Source organism: Macaca thibetana, chromosome 13 (assembly GCF_024542745.1).
Source record: "Macaca thibetana thibetana isolate TM-01 chromosome 13, ASM2454274v1, whole genome shotgun sequence".
NCBI classification, from domain to species: domain Eukaryota; kingdom Metazoa; phylum Chordata; class Mammalia; order Primates; family Cercopithecidae; genus Macaca; species Macaca thibetana.
The window spans coordinates 1,939,515-1,956,916 of NC_065590.1; the positions used below are offsets into that span (position 1 = coordinate 1,939,515).

General features: G+C 38.8%; 1 protein-coding gene across 1 annotated transcript in view; it reads left to right on the forward strand.

Moving 5' to 3' along the window:
• Positions 1-17,402, forward strand: part of VWA3B (von Willebrand factor A domain containing 3B) — a 250,393-nt gene that overhangs the window by 109,665 nt on the left and 123,326 nt on the right. The window contains 3 exon segments of the mRNA XM_050755024.1: positions 1,705-1,859; positions 6,248-6,386; positions 7,450-7,581. Coding sequence (XP_050610981.1) covers positions 1,705-1,859; positions 6,248-6,386; positions 7,450-7,581 — 426 coding nt within the window.

The window sequence follows — 17,402 nt, forward strand, 5'->3', positions numbered from 1 at the left end:
GTCCTTAACCTGTTGATGCCGGAGGACGTTGAGGTGCAGTGCTCTGATCGCTTCTCTGTCTACACTCATTTCCCAGGTGGTCTCCTCCAGTCCCATGGCTTTTAATCCCCTGTGCATGCGGGCTGGCGACTTCACAATGTACCCCTCCAGTCCTGTGGCCTTCCCTGATCTCCCGACCACTGCCGTGCTGTTTGGATATCTAATAGGCACCTTGAACCTGAGACATCAGATGCTAAATCTTGATCTTTCCCATTCAGAGCTGCTCTTCCACAACCTTCCTCCTATCAATTGATTGCAACTCCACCCTTTCAGGTCCCGGCCTGAAAACCTCAGGGTCGTGCCTGACTCCTCTCTTTTCTCGCATGCGCACGTCTGATCTCTCGGTGAGCACTGTCTGTTCTGTTTTCAGAACGTGCCTGTCATTCAGGATCTGACCACTTCTTACCATGACCTTGGCTGCCCGGGGCCATGCAACTCCGTGACCTTCTGGCTCTTTGCTTTTGCCCTTGGTCCTTGGCCGTCCAGTCTGCTTTACAGAGTAACCGCTGTAAAGCTGTGAAACCATAAATCAGGCGTGTTGCTGCTCTCATGAAAGCCCTGGGAGGAGTCCTTTTTCACTCAGAGCAAAAGCCAGCTCATTTCCGACAGCTGTCAGGCTTTACAGGACCTGCTCCTGGCCCTCCTCTTCGTGTGTCCCGGCTTCTCTCACTCTCTTCCCTCTATCCCTTTCCTTTGGCAATATTGGCCTTCCTAAAATTTGACAAGCATGCCGGGCGGATTCCCAGCTCGGGCCTTTGCTCTTGCTGTGTCCTCTGACCGCCTCCTGGCCTCCCCATGACCACACTCCGTTCCTCCAGGCCTTCTCTCCTGGTTCACTATCTCTGGGAGGCTTTCCCTGCGAGGTTCTAACTTTTCCCGTCTCTCCCCTCTTTCTCTGCTCTCTGCTATTCCTCCTTGCCTTACTCTGCGTGTCATCCTCTGACCTGGTGTGTCGTGATTTGCTTATTACTGGGCTCCCCTCCTGCACTGTGAGCTCCGAGAAGGCAGGGGTTTGGTCGTTGTGTGTGTTTGTATTCCTGGTGTCTAGAAGGTCTCCCAGCGGAGGAGCACTGGGTGAGCACCCGTGGGCCGAGTGATAGAGGCCGACTGAGGAGGGCTCGCTCCGTCTGTCCCGGTGGAGGGCGCTAGATGTACAATGGGGTTCTTGGTAGGAGAAGAGGATTCGTGAGAGTCTCAGTCCCGCTTCCTCCAGAATGGTCTCCCTGGCCGTCTAGTCCACTGTGAGCTCTGTCGCTCTCTCTTCTTTACCAGGACTTGCCAGGTCCTTACTGTCTCAGCCCAGTGCTAGGGACTGAGTATCTAATTCTCCGCATTGCGCTCTCTCTCTCTCTCTCTCTCTCTCTCTGCACGTGTGTGTGTGTGTTGTATGTGTGTCGGTGGGGGGTGTCTCTATGCTGGAATCGTTAGCTTTTCTGGGGCACACGTGTGATCGCATGTATCTTTCTTGCCCATGTTCATGGCACCTAGTGCAGGGCTCCATAGGAAGCGGGCAGCGGAACATATTTGGTTGAACTAACAAAGGAATGACTGATGGTAGAGTGAGTGCTAAGAGCCATTTGAATACGACAGAGCTGGAGGTGCCATCTGGAGGCTCTTCTCTTTGGACAGTTTCTGAGTGGCCTCTGTCCTTTGTCCTCTCCTTAGGAGACCAACAAGAAGACAGTCCATGCAAAATATTGCAGCAGGTTTGTGCATGCTCCCTGGAAGGACGGGAGCTTGGTCCACGTGAACATTACCAAAGAGAAGTGCAGGTGGTACAGTGACAGAATCCACACAGCCCTGGCCCGGATCCGAAGGAGGTTGGTGTTATTTGCAGGAAGATACAAGTGGTCTCCTTGCTCTGGAAATTCTCATCTGCTTGATCTTTTTTCCTCCCTTTTATTTTTAGTTGGCAAAAAATGATTGTACCTATTTATGTGATACAGAGTGATATTTAGGTGTGTGTATACAATGTACAAAGATAAATCAGGGTAACTCATGCGTCCATCACCTCAAACATACATCATTTCTGTGTGTTGTGAACATTCAAAATTCTCTCATTTAGCTTTTTAAAAAAATATGCACTAAATTGTAGCTGACCATATTGACCCTCCAGAGCTGCAGAATACCAGAGCTTGTTCCTCCTGTCTAGCTAAACTTTGGTATTCGCTAACCAACCTCACTATCCTCTCTCTCTACCTTTCCCAGCCTCTAATACAGTTCTACTCACTACCTCCATACGCTCAGATACTTTCAGCTCCCACATATGAATGAGAACATGTGGCATTTATCTTTCTGTGCCTGACTTAATTTGCTTAACATAGTGTCCTGTAGGCTCATCCGTGCTGCTGCGAATGACAGAATTTTATTCTTTGGTATGGTTTAGTAGTACTCCATGGTGTATATACACCAGTAAAAGCTCAACTGAGAGAAAGTGCCAACAAACATTGTTAAGTCAAGGTTGCCATCTGATGGTTTGCTGATAGCCTTGTTCAAAAAAAAAGGGGGTTGTTTGGATTCAGATCCCAGCTGCCTTGATGCCAGTGCAGTTTATCGAAAACAGCAAGCCAACGTGTAGCTATCACACTGGTCACATATTGCTGTAGGAGGCTGAGGAATGCTTCTGTTTCATACTCACATTCTTTTCTAGGCCACACGTGTATTGCCCACTGTGTTATACCTTTCCTCTGTACTCTTTAGCTGCCTCTCACAGATTTTGATATATTGTATTTCATTTTCAATCGCCAGAATATTTTCTAATTTTCTCCATCATTTCTTCTTTGACTAAAGGGTTATTTAGAAATGTATTGTTTAGGCTGGGTGCAGTGACTCACGCCTGTAATCCCAGCACTTTGGAAGGCCGAGGGGACTGGATCAGGAGGTCAGGAGTTCGAGACCAGCCTGGCCAACATAGTGAAACCCTGGCTCTACCAAAAATACAAAAATTAGCTGGGCATGGTGGTGGGCACCTGTAATCCCAGCTACTTGGGAGGCTGAGGCAGGAGAATTGCTTGAACCCAGGAGGCGGAGCTTGCAGATCACACTACTGCACTCCGGCCCAGGTGACAGTGCGAGTCTCTGTCACAAAAAATAAAAAAAATAAAATAAAAAGAAATGTGTTGTTTGCTTCCCAAATATTTGTGGATTTTCCTGATAGCTTTTGTTACTGATTTCTGTTTTAATTTCACTGTGCAGAGAAATAGTGTGTGATTCAATTCTTATAAATTTATTGGGACCTGTTTTGTAGTACAGATTTTGGAAAAAAACATGGTTTTGTTGGGTGGAGTATACTACAGGCATCAATTAGCTCAAATTGGCTGATAGTGTCGTTCAAGTCTTTCATATTATTACTGATTTTCTCTAGTTGTTCCATAAATTACTGAGAAAAGAGTGTTGAAATCTCCAACTATAGTCTTCAATTTTCATTTCAGTTCTTTTTTTTCTCCATGTATTTTGAGGCTCTATTAATAGTTGCATGTACATTTAAGATTGTTATATTCTCTTGATGAACCAATTGCTTTGTAATTAGGAAATGCCCCTTTTATATCTCTGGTAATATTCCTTGTTCTGAAATTTACTTTGATAGCAGTTTAGCCACCCTACATTTTTAAAAATTTTTTTTTTCTATCATCTTTACTTGTCTGCATCCTATATTTAAATGGATTTCTTACAGATACAAGATATATAATTATATATGATATAATGAAATATATATTGTTTTATTAATCCAACCTAACAATCTTTGCCTTTTTATTGGAGTGTTAAGATCATTTACGTTTAATGTGATTATTGATTTGATAGGATTTAAATCAAAACTTTTGCTATTTGTTTTCTGTTCTCTTTTTACTCACTTTTTACCTTCTTTTGTTTGAGTATTTTTTATTATTACATTTTATCTCCACTATTGTCTTATTAGCTCTACCTCTTTGTTGTGTTTTGATGTGTGTATGTGACTATTTAGGATTTACGATATGCATCTTAGCAGTCACCCTACAAATAATATTATATCCCTTCATGTATACTATAGGAATCTTACAACTTTCACTCCCACTTCCGTCCTTTCTATTATTGTACACTTTACTTCTACACATGCATTACACTATACATTCTAAACAGTCAATTGTCTTGTAACTAGTTTAAAAACTAGGATAGATGTATTTTATATTTAACCACATATGTGATATTTCTGTTGCTTTTTACTCCTTTATATGGATCCACATTTCCGTTTGACATCATTTTTTTTCACCTGAAGAAGTTTCATTCATATTTCTGGTAGTGCAGGTCTATTGGTGATGAATGCGCTGTTTCAGTCTGAAAAACTCTTTAATTTACCTTTATTTTTGAATGATGTGTTTGCTAAGCATAGAACTCTGGTTTTACAGTTCTATCTTTCAGTACTTTGAAAATCCTTCTCCACTGTCTCCTGGCTTGCATGATTTACAAGAAGGCTCCTGTCATATTTTTGTTTGTTCCTCCACACATAATGTCTTTGATGCTTTTAAAATTTTTCTATTTATCTCTAGATTTTATCAATTTTATTGTGATATGCCTGGGTGTAGTTTTATTTTTCTTCTTCTTGGATTCTTTGAGCTTCTTGGATCTGTAGGTGCATTGTTTCAATAAAAATTAAAACATTTTGGTCATATTTTTTCAAGTATTTTTTCTGCCTCCCCCTCTCTTCTCCTTCTTCTACTTTGATTACACATATGTTAGACTCCTTGATATTGTTCCACGGGCCACTAATTCTCTCTGATGAAAGTGCTTTTGTCTTTTTTTCTCTCTGAGTTTAACTTTGAATTGTTTCCTTTGCTTTGTCTTTTATTCCCTAATCTTTTCTTCTCCTAATGTCTAATTTACTATTAATACCATGCAGTATATTTTAAATTTCATATATTGTATCACTCTACAAGTTTTATTTGAGTCTATTTAAATATCTTCCATTTCTCTCCTCGTTCTGTTTATACTCTACCTTTTTGACCATATGGATTATATTTGTAATAGCTGTGTAACATCCTTTTCGGCTAATTCTATCATCTGTATTATTTTGGGATCTGTTTCTGTTGATCAATTTTTCTTTTGGTTATGGATCATATTTTCTTGCTTCTTTGTATACCTGGTAATTTTTTATTGGATACCAGACATTTTAACTTTACGTTGTCAGGTACTAGATTTCACTGTATTTTTATATATGTTTTTGATGCAGTTAAGTTACTTTAAACCAGTTTGATCTCTCTAGGAGTTGCTTTTCAATTATGTTAGAATAGATCCAGGGTAGCTTTTAGTCCAGGGCTAATTTGATCCTACTATTAAGGCAATATTCTTTCAAGAACGCTGCTTGGTGGCCCATGTATTAAGGAGGTTTTCCCACTCTGGCTGGTAGACAAACTGCTCCTAGCCGTGTGTGAGCTCTGAGGGGTTGATCCGCCTGCTCCTCTGGTGGTTTGTTCTTTGGCTTCAGTAGTTTCTTCACATGCATGCCTTGATCATTACTTAGCCAAAGTTTCAAGGATACCCTTCTGCAGATCTCTGGAGAATGTTCTCTCCCCCTTTCTCCTGTGCAGTAATGTCCTTTCAATATTTTGCCATTCAAATTTTAGTTTCTTAGGCTTTGCTGAACTCTGAACTCAATTCAAATATTTTTTCCATACTCTTTCCTTACCTCCACCCCACAGGCTTTGCCTGTGGCTATGAATTTCATGTATTTACATCCTGTGATGGGAACCTGATCATGGACCGCAGAAGCAGTCCTTCTCATACAGCCACCTGGGCCTTGGTTATTACAGAGCTCTGGGGCTGCTTGATGCTGTGCATAAGTTTCACTGAAGCTTCAGGAATGTGCTGGCTTTACTAGCTTGACTGCAGTCAGCCAGATTAGAAGAACAAATAGTCTGAAGTCATAGCTGAGGTCCACAAAATATCAGATGACTAGAAGTAATGTATTTTTGACTTTGGCACCCACATTGGATTTATTTTTCTGTCACATTGATTTTCTTAGTTTTGTTTTACTTGGCTTGATGGTGGGTAGTGCATCCTACAGCCCAAATGTAGGATTTTCTGCAGAAAAACCTTGAAGCGAGTGATCCACTCACAGAAGATTGGGTATAAACAGCACAGCGCAGCTCTGTCCTCTGCAGAGTTAAGTTCTTGGGAAGATTCTCTTGTTGCCTGCAGGCTCTCACCATTCACTTTCAACCTACTTCCTGCCTAGGATTAAATGGCTACAGGATGGGAGTCAAAGCCTCTTTGGAAAATTGCGTAATGATTGCATCTACATTCTCATTGACACGTCTCACTCAATGAAGAGCAAACTGGACTTGGTGAAGGACAAGATCGTTCAGTTCATACAGGTTAGATGGAACTGTGGGTTCATGCATGTGGGGTTTTGTGTGTCATAAATGGGTCTCCACAAAGTATCATCTGTGATGATTATGAGCAGTGGAGAGGGGCTTGTTGCACTAAAAAATTCCTAAGAAAGCCAAATTCAGAGAAATACTCCCTTTTGCTAGTTAAAGAATCATCAGTTCTCCTTTGCAAATAGACCCTATCTCTGATGGATTCTTTCTGTCACACATGAGTTGCTTAAGGGAGTTGCTGTGTTCATTGTTTCAGATTTTCTCTGTCCTGAAATCTGTGGTATACACACACTTCCATTGTCTTCCAGATACTCCTCATCTTAGCACTTTTAATTGCAAATGTTTATTAAGGATGCTGTGTACCCCGGTGCATGGGAGGGGTGCAGGCTGGTGTTTAGAAGCTTCCAGTTCTTATTCTGCCTGTGCTGCCTCTGAGCTGTGTGAACTGAAGCAGGTTGCCCAAGTGCCCTAACTCCTAGTGTCCATGCCCGTCAAATGGCATCACAGTACTGCTGTCAGTTCGTAGTACTGATGTTAAGCATTAATCACAGAAATAATAGCCGGGAGTGTTTGAGAAATACAAAATGCACTTTTTAACTTAACAAAGCTCTACAGGAGAAATATGAACAAGTAAATAAAGTTGTAACTGAATAATGGCTTTACCTAAAAGATAATGACTGAAATGATGATGATGTTTTAGATTTGTTTTCTTCAAGCATATTGTATTTGGTGTGCTTATTTGGTATATCCTTAATGTTAGTATTAAAATCACTATTTAATATCACATTATATATATAAACTTTTACATATATGTGGCACATATAATATATATTCATATAATCATATATACATTTGTAAACGTCTTAACACACAAACTGGATAAATTTTATTCAAATGTCCTTTACACTAGATAAGATATTCTCTATTGAATATAATTTTTTGCTTCTTAAACTGAAAATAGAGATCATTGTGGTTAAAATATACCAAACTGTGACCTACCCTAACCCTTTTTTACATGTGAGTGGTTTTATGGTTAAGTTGTCGTTGTCTCTTGTAGGAACAGCTGAAATATAAAAGTAAGTTTAATTTTGTGAAGTTTGATGGTCAAGCAGTTGCTTGGCGGGAACAACTTGCCGAAGTCAATGAAGATAATTTGGAACAGGCTCAGTCCTGGATTAGAGACATGAAGGTAAGTTGGAGACTGAGCTGGGAGAAGCAGCATAGGAGTCTCTCACCTGTGCACTGAGTTCATTCACAGGACAGACATTCTCGAGAGGTGTTTTGCGCTCCCAGGATGGAAGTGGCTTAGCATGTAGACTTTTGTTTTGCTTGCAGTGGTCACATTATAATCCAGTCTCATTTGTCTATATAAGGTTTAAATGAGCCTCTTCTTCTTATCTATTCACAGTTCTCTATTTCCAGCTCTGCCCTTGGCTCAGGTTGAAACCCCCTTATGAAAACACATTTCAAAACAGACTTTTTTTTTATACTCAGACATTCAGATTTTTTTCTTCTGAAATTTCATTATTGTTGCAAAAGATGTATTGCAGCCATTCTTATCAGTGGGCTTTGTTCAAAAGTAAGGAGCATGTGGAAATATACAGTACAATCTGAGTGTTTAGGACTGACTGCAAGAAGAGAGCTAGGGCAGGAGAATATAGTAAGAAGGTGAAATCATTTCCTCAGAAGTGACTGCCCTTGGCATTTACACAGACTATTGGGAAGGATTTTCCTTGCCCTAAATTTTCTTATCTTGAACTTACCTTAATTTTGTATAGCATATAGCATTACAGCATTCCAAATATTTGAGATACACTACAATTGAGACCAAGAGTTGTTTTTAAAAAGTCAAATATAGGAGGTGGACATAGTGGTGCACACCTGTAGTCCCAGCTCCTTGGGAGGCAGAGGTAGGAGGATCGTTTGAGCTCAGCAATTTGAGACCAGCCTGGGCAACATAGCAAGGCTCTGTATCTTTTTTTAAAAGGCAAATATGTATCACAAACATCTTTAAAATACTTTAGTGCCTAAGTTTAGAGTCTTAGATTTGACAGAAAGTCACAAGTAGATATTGGCAGATCACTGAGATGCCCTAGGGCTCCCTTGTGATTTGTTTTTAAAAATGGGAGGAGAAAATCTGTTCTATAAGAAATAATAATGCCTGTAAGATTTTAATTTAACTGGTCACCTTATCCTGGGAAATAGTGTTGAATTCATACCCAGCTTGTTACATTTCCAGGGTTAACCAGTGAAGTTACTTGTGACGTATGTTCTGTCCTTTTTTTTTTTTTTTTGTTCTGTGCTTTTATGACAGAATAATAGGAAATATCTTGTTAACTCAGAGCCTACTAGTTTAGGGTTTATGATAACAAGATATTATCTATATAATCTCATTGGATAAAAACATCATTGGGTTCTGCTTTATATAAAATCACTAATGAACAGAGTCAACCATCTATTCAGATTTTAGCCATTTGGCTAAAAACACGTATTCCTATAAAGCACAATTCTTGTCTCCTTACAAATTTTCACTGATGCTCCCTTGCTGGCTTGTTGAATGTCCAAAATTCGTTTTCAAAAGGACCAAGGATAAAGAAAATGTGGCATATATACACAATGGAATACTACACAGCTTTAAAAAGAAGGAAATCCTGTTATTTGCAACCACATGAATGAACCTGGAGGACATTATATTAAGTAAAATAAACCAGGCAGAGAAAGAAAAAATACCACATGATCTCACTTATATATAGAATCTAAAACTGTCAAACTTGTAGAAGCAGAGAGTAGAATGGTGGTTACCAGAGACTGGGAGCAGAGTGCCAGCTGGGGATGGGGAGATGTTGGTCAAAGGTACGTAGTTTCAGGTAGACAGGAGGAATAAGTTCTGGAGTACAGCGTGGTAACTATAGTTAATAACAGTGTATTGTATACTTGAAAATTGTCAAGAAAGTAGATTTTAAATGTTCTCACAACTCAAAAATATGTCAGGTGATAGATATGTTAATTGGCTTCATTTACTCATTCCACAGTGTATACATGTATCAAAACATTACATTGTATACTATAAATATATACAATTTTGTCAATTAAAAGTAAATTAATTTTTAAAAAATGATAATAAAGCCAAATTCTATTATTCTTTCGGCTGGTTTGGTCCAGTAATCAACCCGGTAGCACTCAGGGTGGTCTGAGCCTGCTTTGTGCTGGTGTCCTGCAGCAGTAGGTCCCCAAACAAGCACAGCCATTCCTGAGGCCAGGGGAGCGCAAGCTGTGGTGGCGCCTGCCCAGTAGTTGAGGGGGGAGATGGGAGGAGCAGGTGCAAAACAGGTGCCATCCTCAGACCATGTTTCCCTGGGGTCTCTCTGTCTGGGTCTTCCCCAGCTTTGCCACCATCTTTTCAGCAGTAGGGTTTTCAACAAAAGACTATTGAGAATGGGCTCAGAGGGAACTGTTTACCACCTGGAATACATTTCTGCTGCCCAAATCCTGTAAGAGGATTTTGTTTTGCTTTTAACATTTAAATTTGCAATAATTTTAGACTACAAAGAAGTTGCAAAAGTAGTACGGAGCATTCACACTTACCCTTCACCTAACTTTCTCCAGTGTTCACCTCTAACATAGCCATGGTATAATTGTCAAACTGAGACATTCACAGGACACTATGAGCTAAATTACAGACTTTATTCAGCTTTCATCAGTTTTCCACTAATGTTCCTTTTATGTTCCAAGATCCAGCCAAGGATCTCACATGACATTTAGTTGCAATGCCTCCTTAGTCTCTTCCAATCTGTGACAGTTCCTCAGTCTCTCCTTGTCTTTCGTGACCTTGACACTTTTGAAGAGTACTATTCAGATTCTTCTGTAGAATGTCCTACAGTTTGATTTTGCCTGATGTTTTCTCATTATTAGATTGGGTTATGGATTTTGGGGAGGCGATATTCTTCCCAGTGGATCACCTGAAAGCACGCATGATGCCGATACGCTCTATGACCAGCAATGTTTACTTTGATCATTTGGTTAAGGTGACATCTGCCAGGTTTCTCCCAAAAAGTTACCTTTTTTTTCCCTTTGTAAATAATAAAAGTTTTGGAGGAGATGCTCTGAGGCTCTGCAAGTATCGTTTGTTCCTTAAGTTTTTGCCCACAATTTTAGCACTCAATGTTGGATCATCCTTACAACAATTATTACTGAGCTGAGGTGATTTTATATTTCCTCTGTTCGTTTTACATTTCTATATTGGAATTATTCTATAAGGAAAAGATTTCCCTTTCCCCCTTTTACTTATTCATTTATATATTTATTTCAATGTGGACTCATGGAAATTTATTTTATTCTTGGAGTTATAATCTAATACTATCGTTACTTATTTTGTTACTAAAATTTTGTTACTTTGGCCATTGGGAATTCTTTTATGCTGCTTCTAAATATTTAAATATGCATCCACCTTTTTTCCCCCTTTAGCATTTCTTGACTTTCTGTCACTATAAGATGTTTTATGATAATCTTATATTTTCCCAGCCCCAGCCCTGAAATCTACCACTACTCCAAGGAACCTTGGTTTCTCTTATTACAGAATGGTATTTAGAAGCCAAGATCTGGACACCCGGGGGTGGTTACTGCTACTGGATTGTGTCACTGCTTTTAGGCCCTCTCAGTGGACAGAGACAGAAATACGTAGACATAGAAAATATCTATATAATATATAGATAAATATGATCATATCTATTAAATATATATTTCTATATCTACTCCATGTATCCACAAACATCTATGTTTATTTATCTGTATATCACTCTGTATTTATATTAAATAAGCAAACAAATCATACATTCATACTGATACCTCTAATTCCAACCCAGAGCCCAGGGTTCATTTGTAATGAAACTATTTGCATCTTCAACCAGAAGAAACCTGATTCTCATTACCTATAACATATTTACTTATATTTTCAACCCTACTGTACGTATAGGTTCAGTATTGCTAGTTCATACTCTACGAGAAACAAATTTATCAGCTATAGTGTTTGTATACAGCTTTTTTTTTCCACTTTAACTTTACAGTATCCGTTCAAAAAACTGTCTTCCAGAGCTGTGAGGTCAGGTAACTTTCTTACCCAATCTCTTTAGCGTGCTTATGTCACTCATTAGCGACCCAGTTAGACTCATTGGCTCAGTTAGTCTGCATTTCACCTTGGTTTCCTCCACATCCTAGTTGAATCTTATTTTAATTTGCATACAGTAAAAAAACCTACACTTTTTTTGGTGATAGTTCATGGATTTTGATAAATGCATGGAGTCATGTATCTCTACCACAATACCAAAAGGAACTGTTCTATCACTCCCAAAATGTCCACATATGCCCCTTTGTCACCAACTCCCCCTCCCTCCTGGCAACCACTGCTCTGTTTCTCTGTCTTTATAGCTTTTCCTTTTCCAGAATGTCATATAAACAAAATCATACAATAGAACTTTTGGGTTCTAGCTTCTTTCACTTAATACACTTGACCCATGCCTGTAATCCCAGCACTTTGGGAGGCTGAGGCAGGCGGATCACCAGGTCAGGAGATCAAGACCATCGTGGCTAACATGATGAAATCCTGTCTCTACTAAAATTACAAATAAAAATTAGCCAGGTATGTTGGCGGGCACCTGTAGTCCCAGCTACTCGGGAGGCTGAGGCAGGAGAATGGCGTGAATCCAGGAGGTGGAGCTTGCAGTGAGCCGAGATTGCACCACTGCACTCCAGCCTGGGTGACAGAGCGAGACTCCATCTCAAAAAAAAAGAAAAAAAAAACAAGATTGACTTTCTGGATATAAGAACTTTATCAGTTCTTATAAGTTCATCCAACTTATTTCATGAATCAAGACTTTATTCCCTTTTATTGATAAGTACTGTTTTTATTAACGAGTAGTGCTTTATTGATGAGTATGGATGTAAAACTGTTTGTTTACCCATTCCTTGTTGAAGATTATCTGTGTTATTTCCTGTTTGGGGTTTCATACATAAAGCTGTGATAAATATTTGCCTACAGGTTTTTGTGTGAAAAGGTGTCGAGAACGGTGAAGAGTCTGAAATTTTACCTTACTTGCAAACTAATGTGGCTTCCGGGAGAACACCAAGGCTTTTGGGTCAGAGACAAATGACTTTATTACCCACAGCAAAAGCAGTAGCCAGAGCAGCAGCATTTTCTTGCACCTGCTCCCTGAGCCCCAATTCCCGCAGGGTGAAAACAATGAGGACCAGGCGACACTTGCTTGTACATTACGTGGTGTTAAAGGAGGGGGCCCTGGACTTAAGAAAACCAAATCTTCTATAATGGACTGTGAGCATGCCGGCCCTTCACTCCAGAGTTAGGTGTTATCTTTATACCAGACAATAAGCATGCCTACTCTTTGCTTTGAAGAGAGACAGTATTTCTGTTTTCCAAGGCTGTTCCCCATATCTACATCTTGAAAAGATAAACCAGAGCAGACAGCATGTCTGTTGCAAGATATGTAGAAATACATGGGACCCATGGGAAATGGTTTCCAACAATAAGTTTTCACTTCATTTGAATATAAATAAATATCTAGAAGTGAGATTGCTGGCCAGTATGCTAAGCGTATGTTTAACTTTATAAGAAACTGCCAAACTGTTTCCCACTGTGGCTGTACCGTTCTGCATTCCCATCAGCGATATATGAGAGTTACAATCACTTTACATCCTCTCCAGCTTTTGATGTTGTCAGGTTGTTTTATTTTAGACATTCTAATATGGCTGAAAGATGTCTCGTGGTATCCTATTGTAGTTTTAATTGCATTTACTTAACACTCATCTTTTCATGCTTATTAGCCATCTGTATGTATGTCTTCTTTGGTGAAGTATCTGTTCAGATATTTTGCCCATTTTTTAATTGGGTTGTTTGTTTTCTTAAGATTGAGTTTCCTCGGGCCAGGTGCAGTGGCCCATGCCTGTAATCCCAGCACTGTGGGAGGCCAAGGCAGGCGGATCATGAGGTCAGGAGTTCGAGACCATCCTGGCCAACATGGTGAAACCCTGTCTCTATTAAAAATACAAAAAAAATTAGCCGGGTGTGCTGGTGGGTGCCTGTAGTCCCAGCTACTTGGGAGGCTGAGGCAGGAGAATGGCATGAACCCGGGAGGTGGAGCTTGCAGGGAACCGAGATCACGCCATTGCACTCCATGCACTCCAGCCTGGGCGACAGAACGAGACTTCGTCTCAGAAAAAAAAACAAAACAAACAAAAAAAAATTGAGTTTCTGGATATAAGAACTTTATCAGACTTACAATTTGCAACTATTTTCTCCCAATCTATGGCTTTTCATTCCCTTAATAGAGTTTTTCACTGTGCATAAGTTTTTAATTTTCATTAAGTCCAAGTTGCCAAGTTTTCTTTACGGATTGTGCTTTTAGTCCCATAGCTAAACATATGGCTAAATCCAAGTCATGCAGATTTTCTCCTGTTTTCGTCCTCAAATGTAATGGTTTTACATTCTATATTTAAGAATAGGGTACATTTTGAGTTCTTTTTTTATAAGGTGTGAGGCAGGATTCAGCACCGTTTGTCTAAGTTGTCTCTCCCTCTGGAATTACCATTGCTTCTTGTCAAAAATCATTTGACTATATCTGTGTGGGTCTATTTTTGTTTCGTTGGACTATTAATAGGTGTCTGTACTTCTACCAACATCACACTGTCTTTATTATTGCGACTTTATACTGAGTTTTGAAATCAGCTAACCTGAATCCTCTAGCTTTGTATTTCCCTTTAATATTTTTTGGCTGTTATATAGTTCCTTTGACCTGCCTTGTAAATTTCTGAATCAGTTGTTGAAATCTACAAAACAGTACACTAGGATTTTTATTGAGATTGCCTTAAGTCCAAGTCCATAGATCAGATTCAAGAGAATTGACATCTAACACTGTGTACCTCTAAATTTATTTGGGTCTTTTTTGTTACTATTGTAAATAGTACTTTTTTTTTCTTTTACTTTTTCTTTTTCTTTTTTTTTTTTTTTTTTTTTTTTTTTTCGAGACAGAGTCTCACTCTGTCACCCAGGCTGGCGTGCAGTGGTGCAATCTCGGCTCACTGCAAGCTCCGCCTCCCGGGTTCACACCATCCTCCTGCCTCAGCCTCCCGAGTAGCTGGGACTACAAGCGGCTGCCACCTCGCCGGGCTAATTTTTTGTATTTTTCATAGAGATGGGGTTTCACCTTGTTAGCCAGGATGGTCTCGATCTCCTGACCTCGTGATCCGCCTGCCTCGGTCTCCCAAAGTGCTGGGATTACAGGCGAGAGCCGCTGCACCTGGCCGTAAATAGTACTTTTTAAATTATAAATTTTAATTCTTTATTACAGTTGATTTTTGTATACTGACCTTATTTCTTTTGACCTTGCTAATCTTACTTACCTGTTCTAGGAACTTTGTTGTAGATTATTTGAGATTTCCAGTGACGTTATATATGAACAGAGATGATTTTATTTTTTCCTATGCAACCCATATAGTGTTTATTTCTTTCTCTTGCCTTAATGCGCTGGCTAGGACTTTCAGTATGATGTTTAACAGGAGTGATGAGAGAACGTACTTGCCTTGTCCTGATCTTAGAGGGGAAATATTAAATCTTTCACTATTAAATAACTTTTCTAGCTGTGAGGATTTTTTGTTTTGTTTTGTTTCGTTTTTTTTTTTTTTTTTTTTGTTTCTTTTTGTGTTTTTTTGTAGATGTGATTTATCTTGTTAACCAATTTCCCTTCTGTTCTTGTTTTTTTGAGGATTGTTACCATAAACAAATATTGGATTTTGTGAAATGTGTTTTCTGCATCTATTGAGCTTTTAATTTTGATAAAGCCAAGTTTCCAAGTTGGACTTGGCAGATCTGTTGTCTGTTAATATGTTAATACGGTGAACTACATTGATCTGTTTTTGAATATTGAATGGGCTTTGCATTCTGGGATTATCTCCACTTGATCATGATGTATTATAGATTGAATATATTCTGCATTAAATCCGCTAACCTAGCTTGTTGAGGATTGTTTTGTCTACATTCATGAGGAATATTGGTCTGTAGATTCTTTTCTTAGAAATTTTTGTCTAATTTTAGTATCAGGAAATGCTGGCCTCATACTACGGGTTAGAAAATATTCCATCTTCTTTTTTTCTAAAAGAGATTGTACAGAATTGATATGATTTTTCCTTAACAGTTCAGTAGAATTTTTTGTTAGAAGTTTTAAACTATGAATTCAATTTCTTTAATAGATACAGGACTATTCAGATGATCTGTCCCTCTGTGAGTTAGTTTTGGTCGTTTGTTTCTTAGAAGGAAGCAGTCCGTTTCTTCCATGGGGTTGAACTTATGGGTGTAGAATTGTTCACAGCATTCCCTTATCATTTCCTTAATGTTTGTGAGATCTGTGGTGATGTTTGATATTGGTAATTTTTGTCTACTGCCTTTTTTTCTTGGTTAGTTTGAAGAGCTTTTTTTATTTTTCTCTCAATTTTGTTAATTTTTTCGAGAAACCAACTTTTTGTTTCTTTGATTTTCTAATTTTTAACAAATGTTTTAAATTGTATTGATTCCTGCTATCTTTATTATTTTTCTCCTCCTACTTGCTTTGTTTTTTTAATTAAATCTCCATTTCTTAGATCTAAGAATTTAATGGTATAAATACCACCCCCAGCTACTGCTTTAGCTATACATTTTATACATTTTACATTTTATAACTATTTTTGCTCCAAAAAATTACAATACTTAGTATATACTTAAACAGGTACAAGAGCCGTATGCTGAAATTATAAAATTCTGATGAAAGAAATCAAAGATCTAAATACTCGGAGAGACATACTGTATTCATGGAATAGGCGAATTAACACAATGAAGATGCCAATTACATTTTATAACTATTTTTGTTCAGTTCAACATGTCAGTTCTAAAGACTCTGCCTAACCTTACTTAGGTCCTGAAGATGTTTTCCCCATGTCCCTTTTTCTGGAAGTTTTATAATTTTGTTTGATGGTTAAGTCTATGATCTGTTTTGAATTAACGTTTGTATAAGGTGTGAGATCTAGGTTGAGGTTTATTTATTTATTTTTTTTGCAATGGAGTTTCGCTCCTGTCGCCCAGGCTGGAGTGCAGTGGCATAATGTCGGCTCACTGCAACCTCCGCCTCCCAGGTTCAAGCGATTCTCCTGCCTCAGCCTCCAGTGTAGCTGGGACTACAGACATGTGCCACCATGCCAGGCTAATTTTTGTATTTTTAGCAGAGACGGGGTTTTGCCATGTTGGCCAAGATGTTCTCGATTTCCTGACCTTGTGATCTGCCCGCCTTGGCCTCCCAAAGCGCTAGGATTATAGGCATAAGCCACCACGCCCGGCTAGTTTATTTTTTGCCTATGAATGTGCAATTTCTGTGACGCCATTTATTGAAAAGGCTATTCCTCCTCTATTGAATTGTTTTTGCTCATTTGCCAAGAATCAATTGAATATGTCTGCAGGTCTTTGAATGGGTTCCCTGTTCTGTTCTATTGTTATATGTGTTAATGTCTCCATTAGGACCACACTTTCTTGACAGCTATAGCTGTATACTGAGTTTTAAGTTCAAGAACAACTACTCCTACTTTACGTTTGTTTTTTAGAGTTGTTTTGGCTATTCTTGGGCCTTTATTTTCAATATAAAAATTGAAAACAAACTTCTTTATGCTTATTGAAAACCTTGCTGACATTTGGATAGAAATTGCATTAAATCTATAGATCCAATTAGGAAGAATTGGCATCTTTATTGTGTTAATTCGTCTATTCCATGAATACAGTGTGTCTCTCTGAGTATTTAGATCTTTCATTTCTTTCATCAGAATTTTATAATTTCAGCATACAGCTCTTGTACCTGTTTAAGTATATACTAAGTATTGTACTTTTTTGGAGCAATTGTAAGTGGTATTGCACTTTTTATTTTGGTTTTCACTTATTTGTTGTCAGTGTGTAGAAACACAGTTGTTTTGCGTGTGTGGACTTCA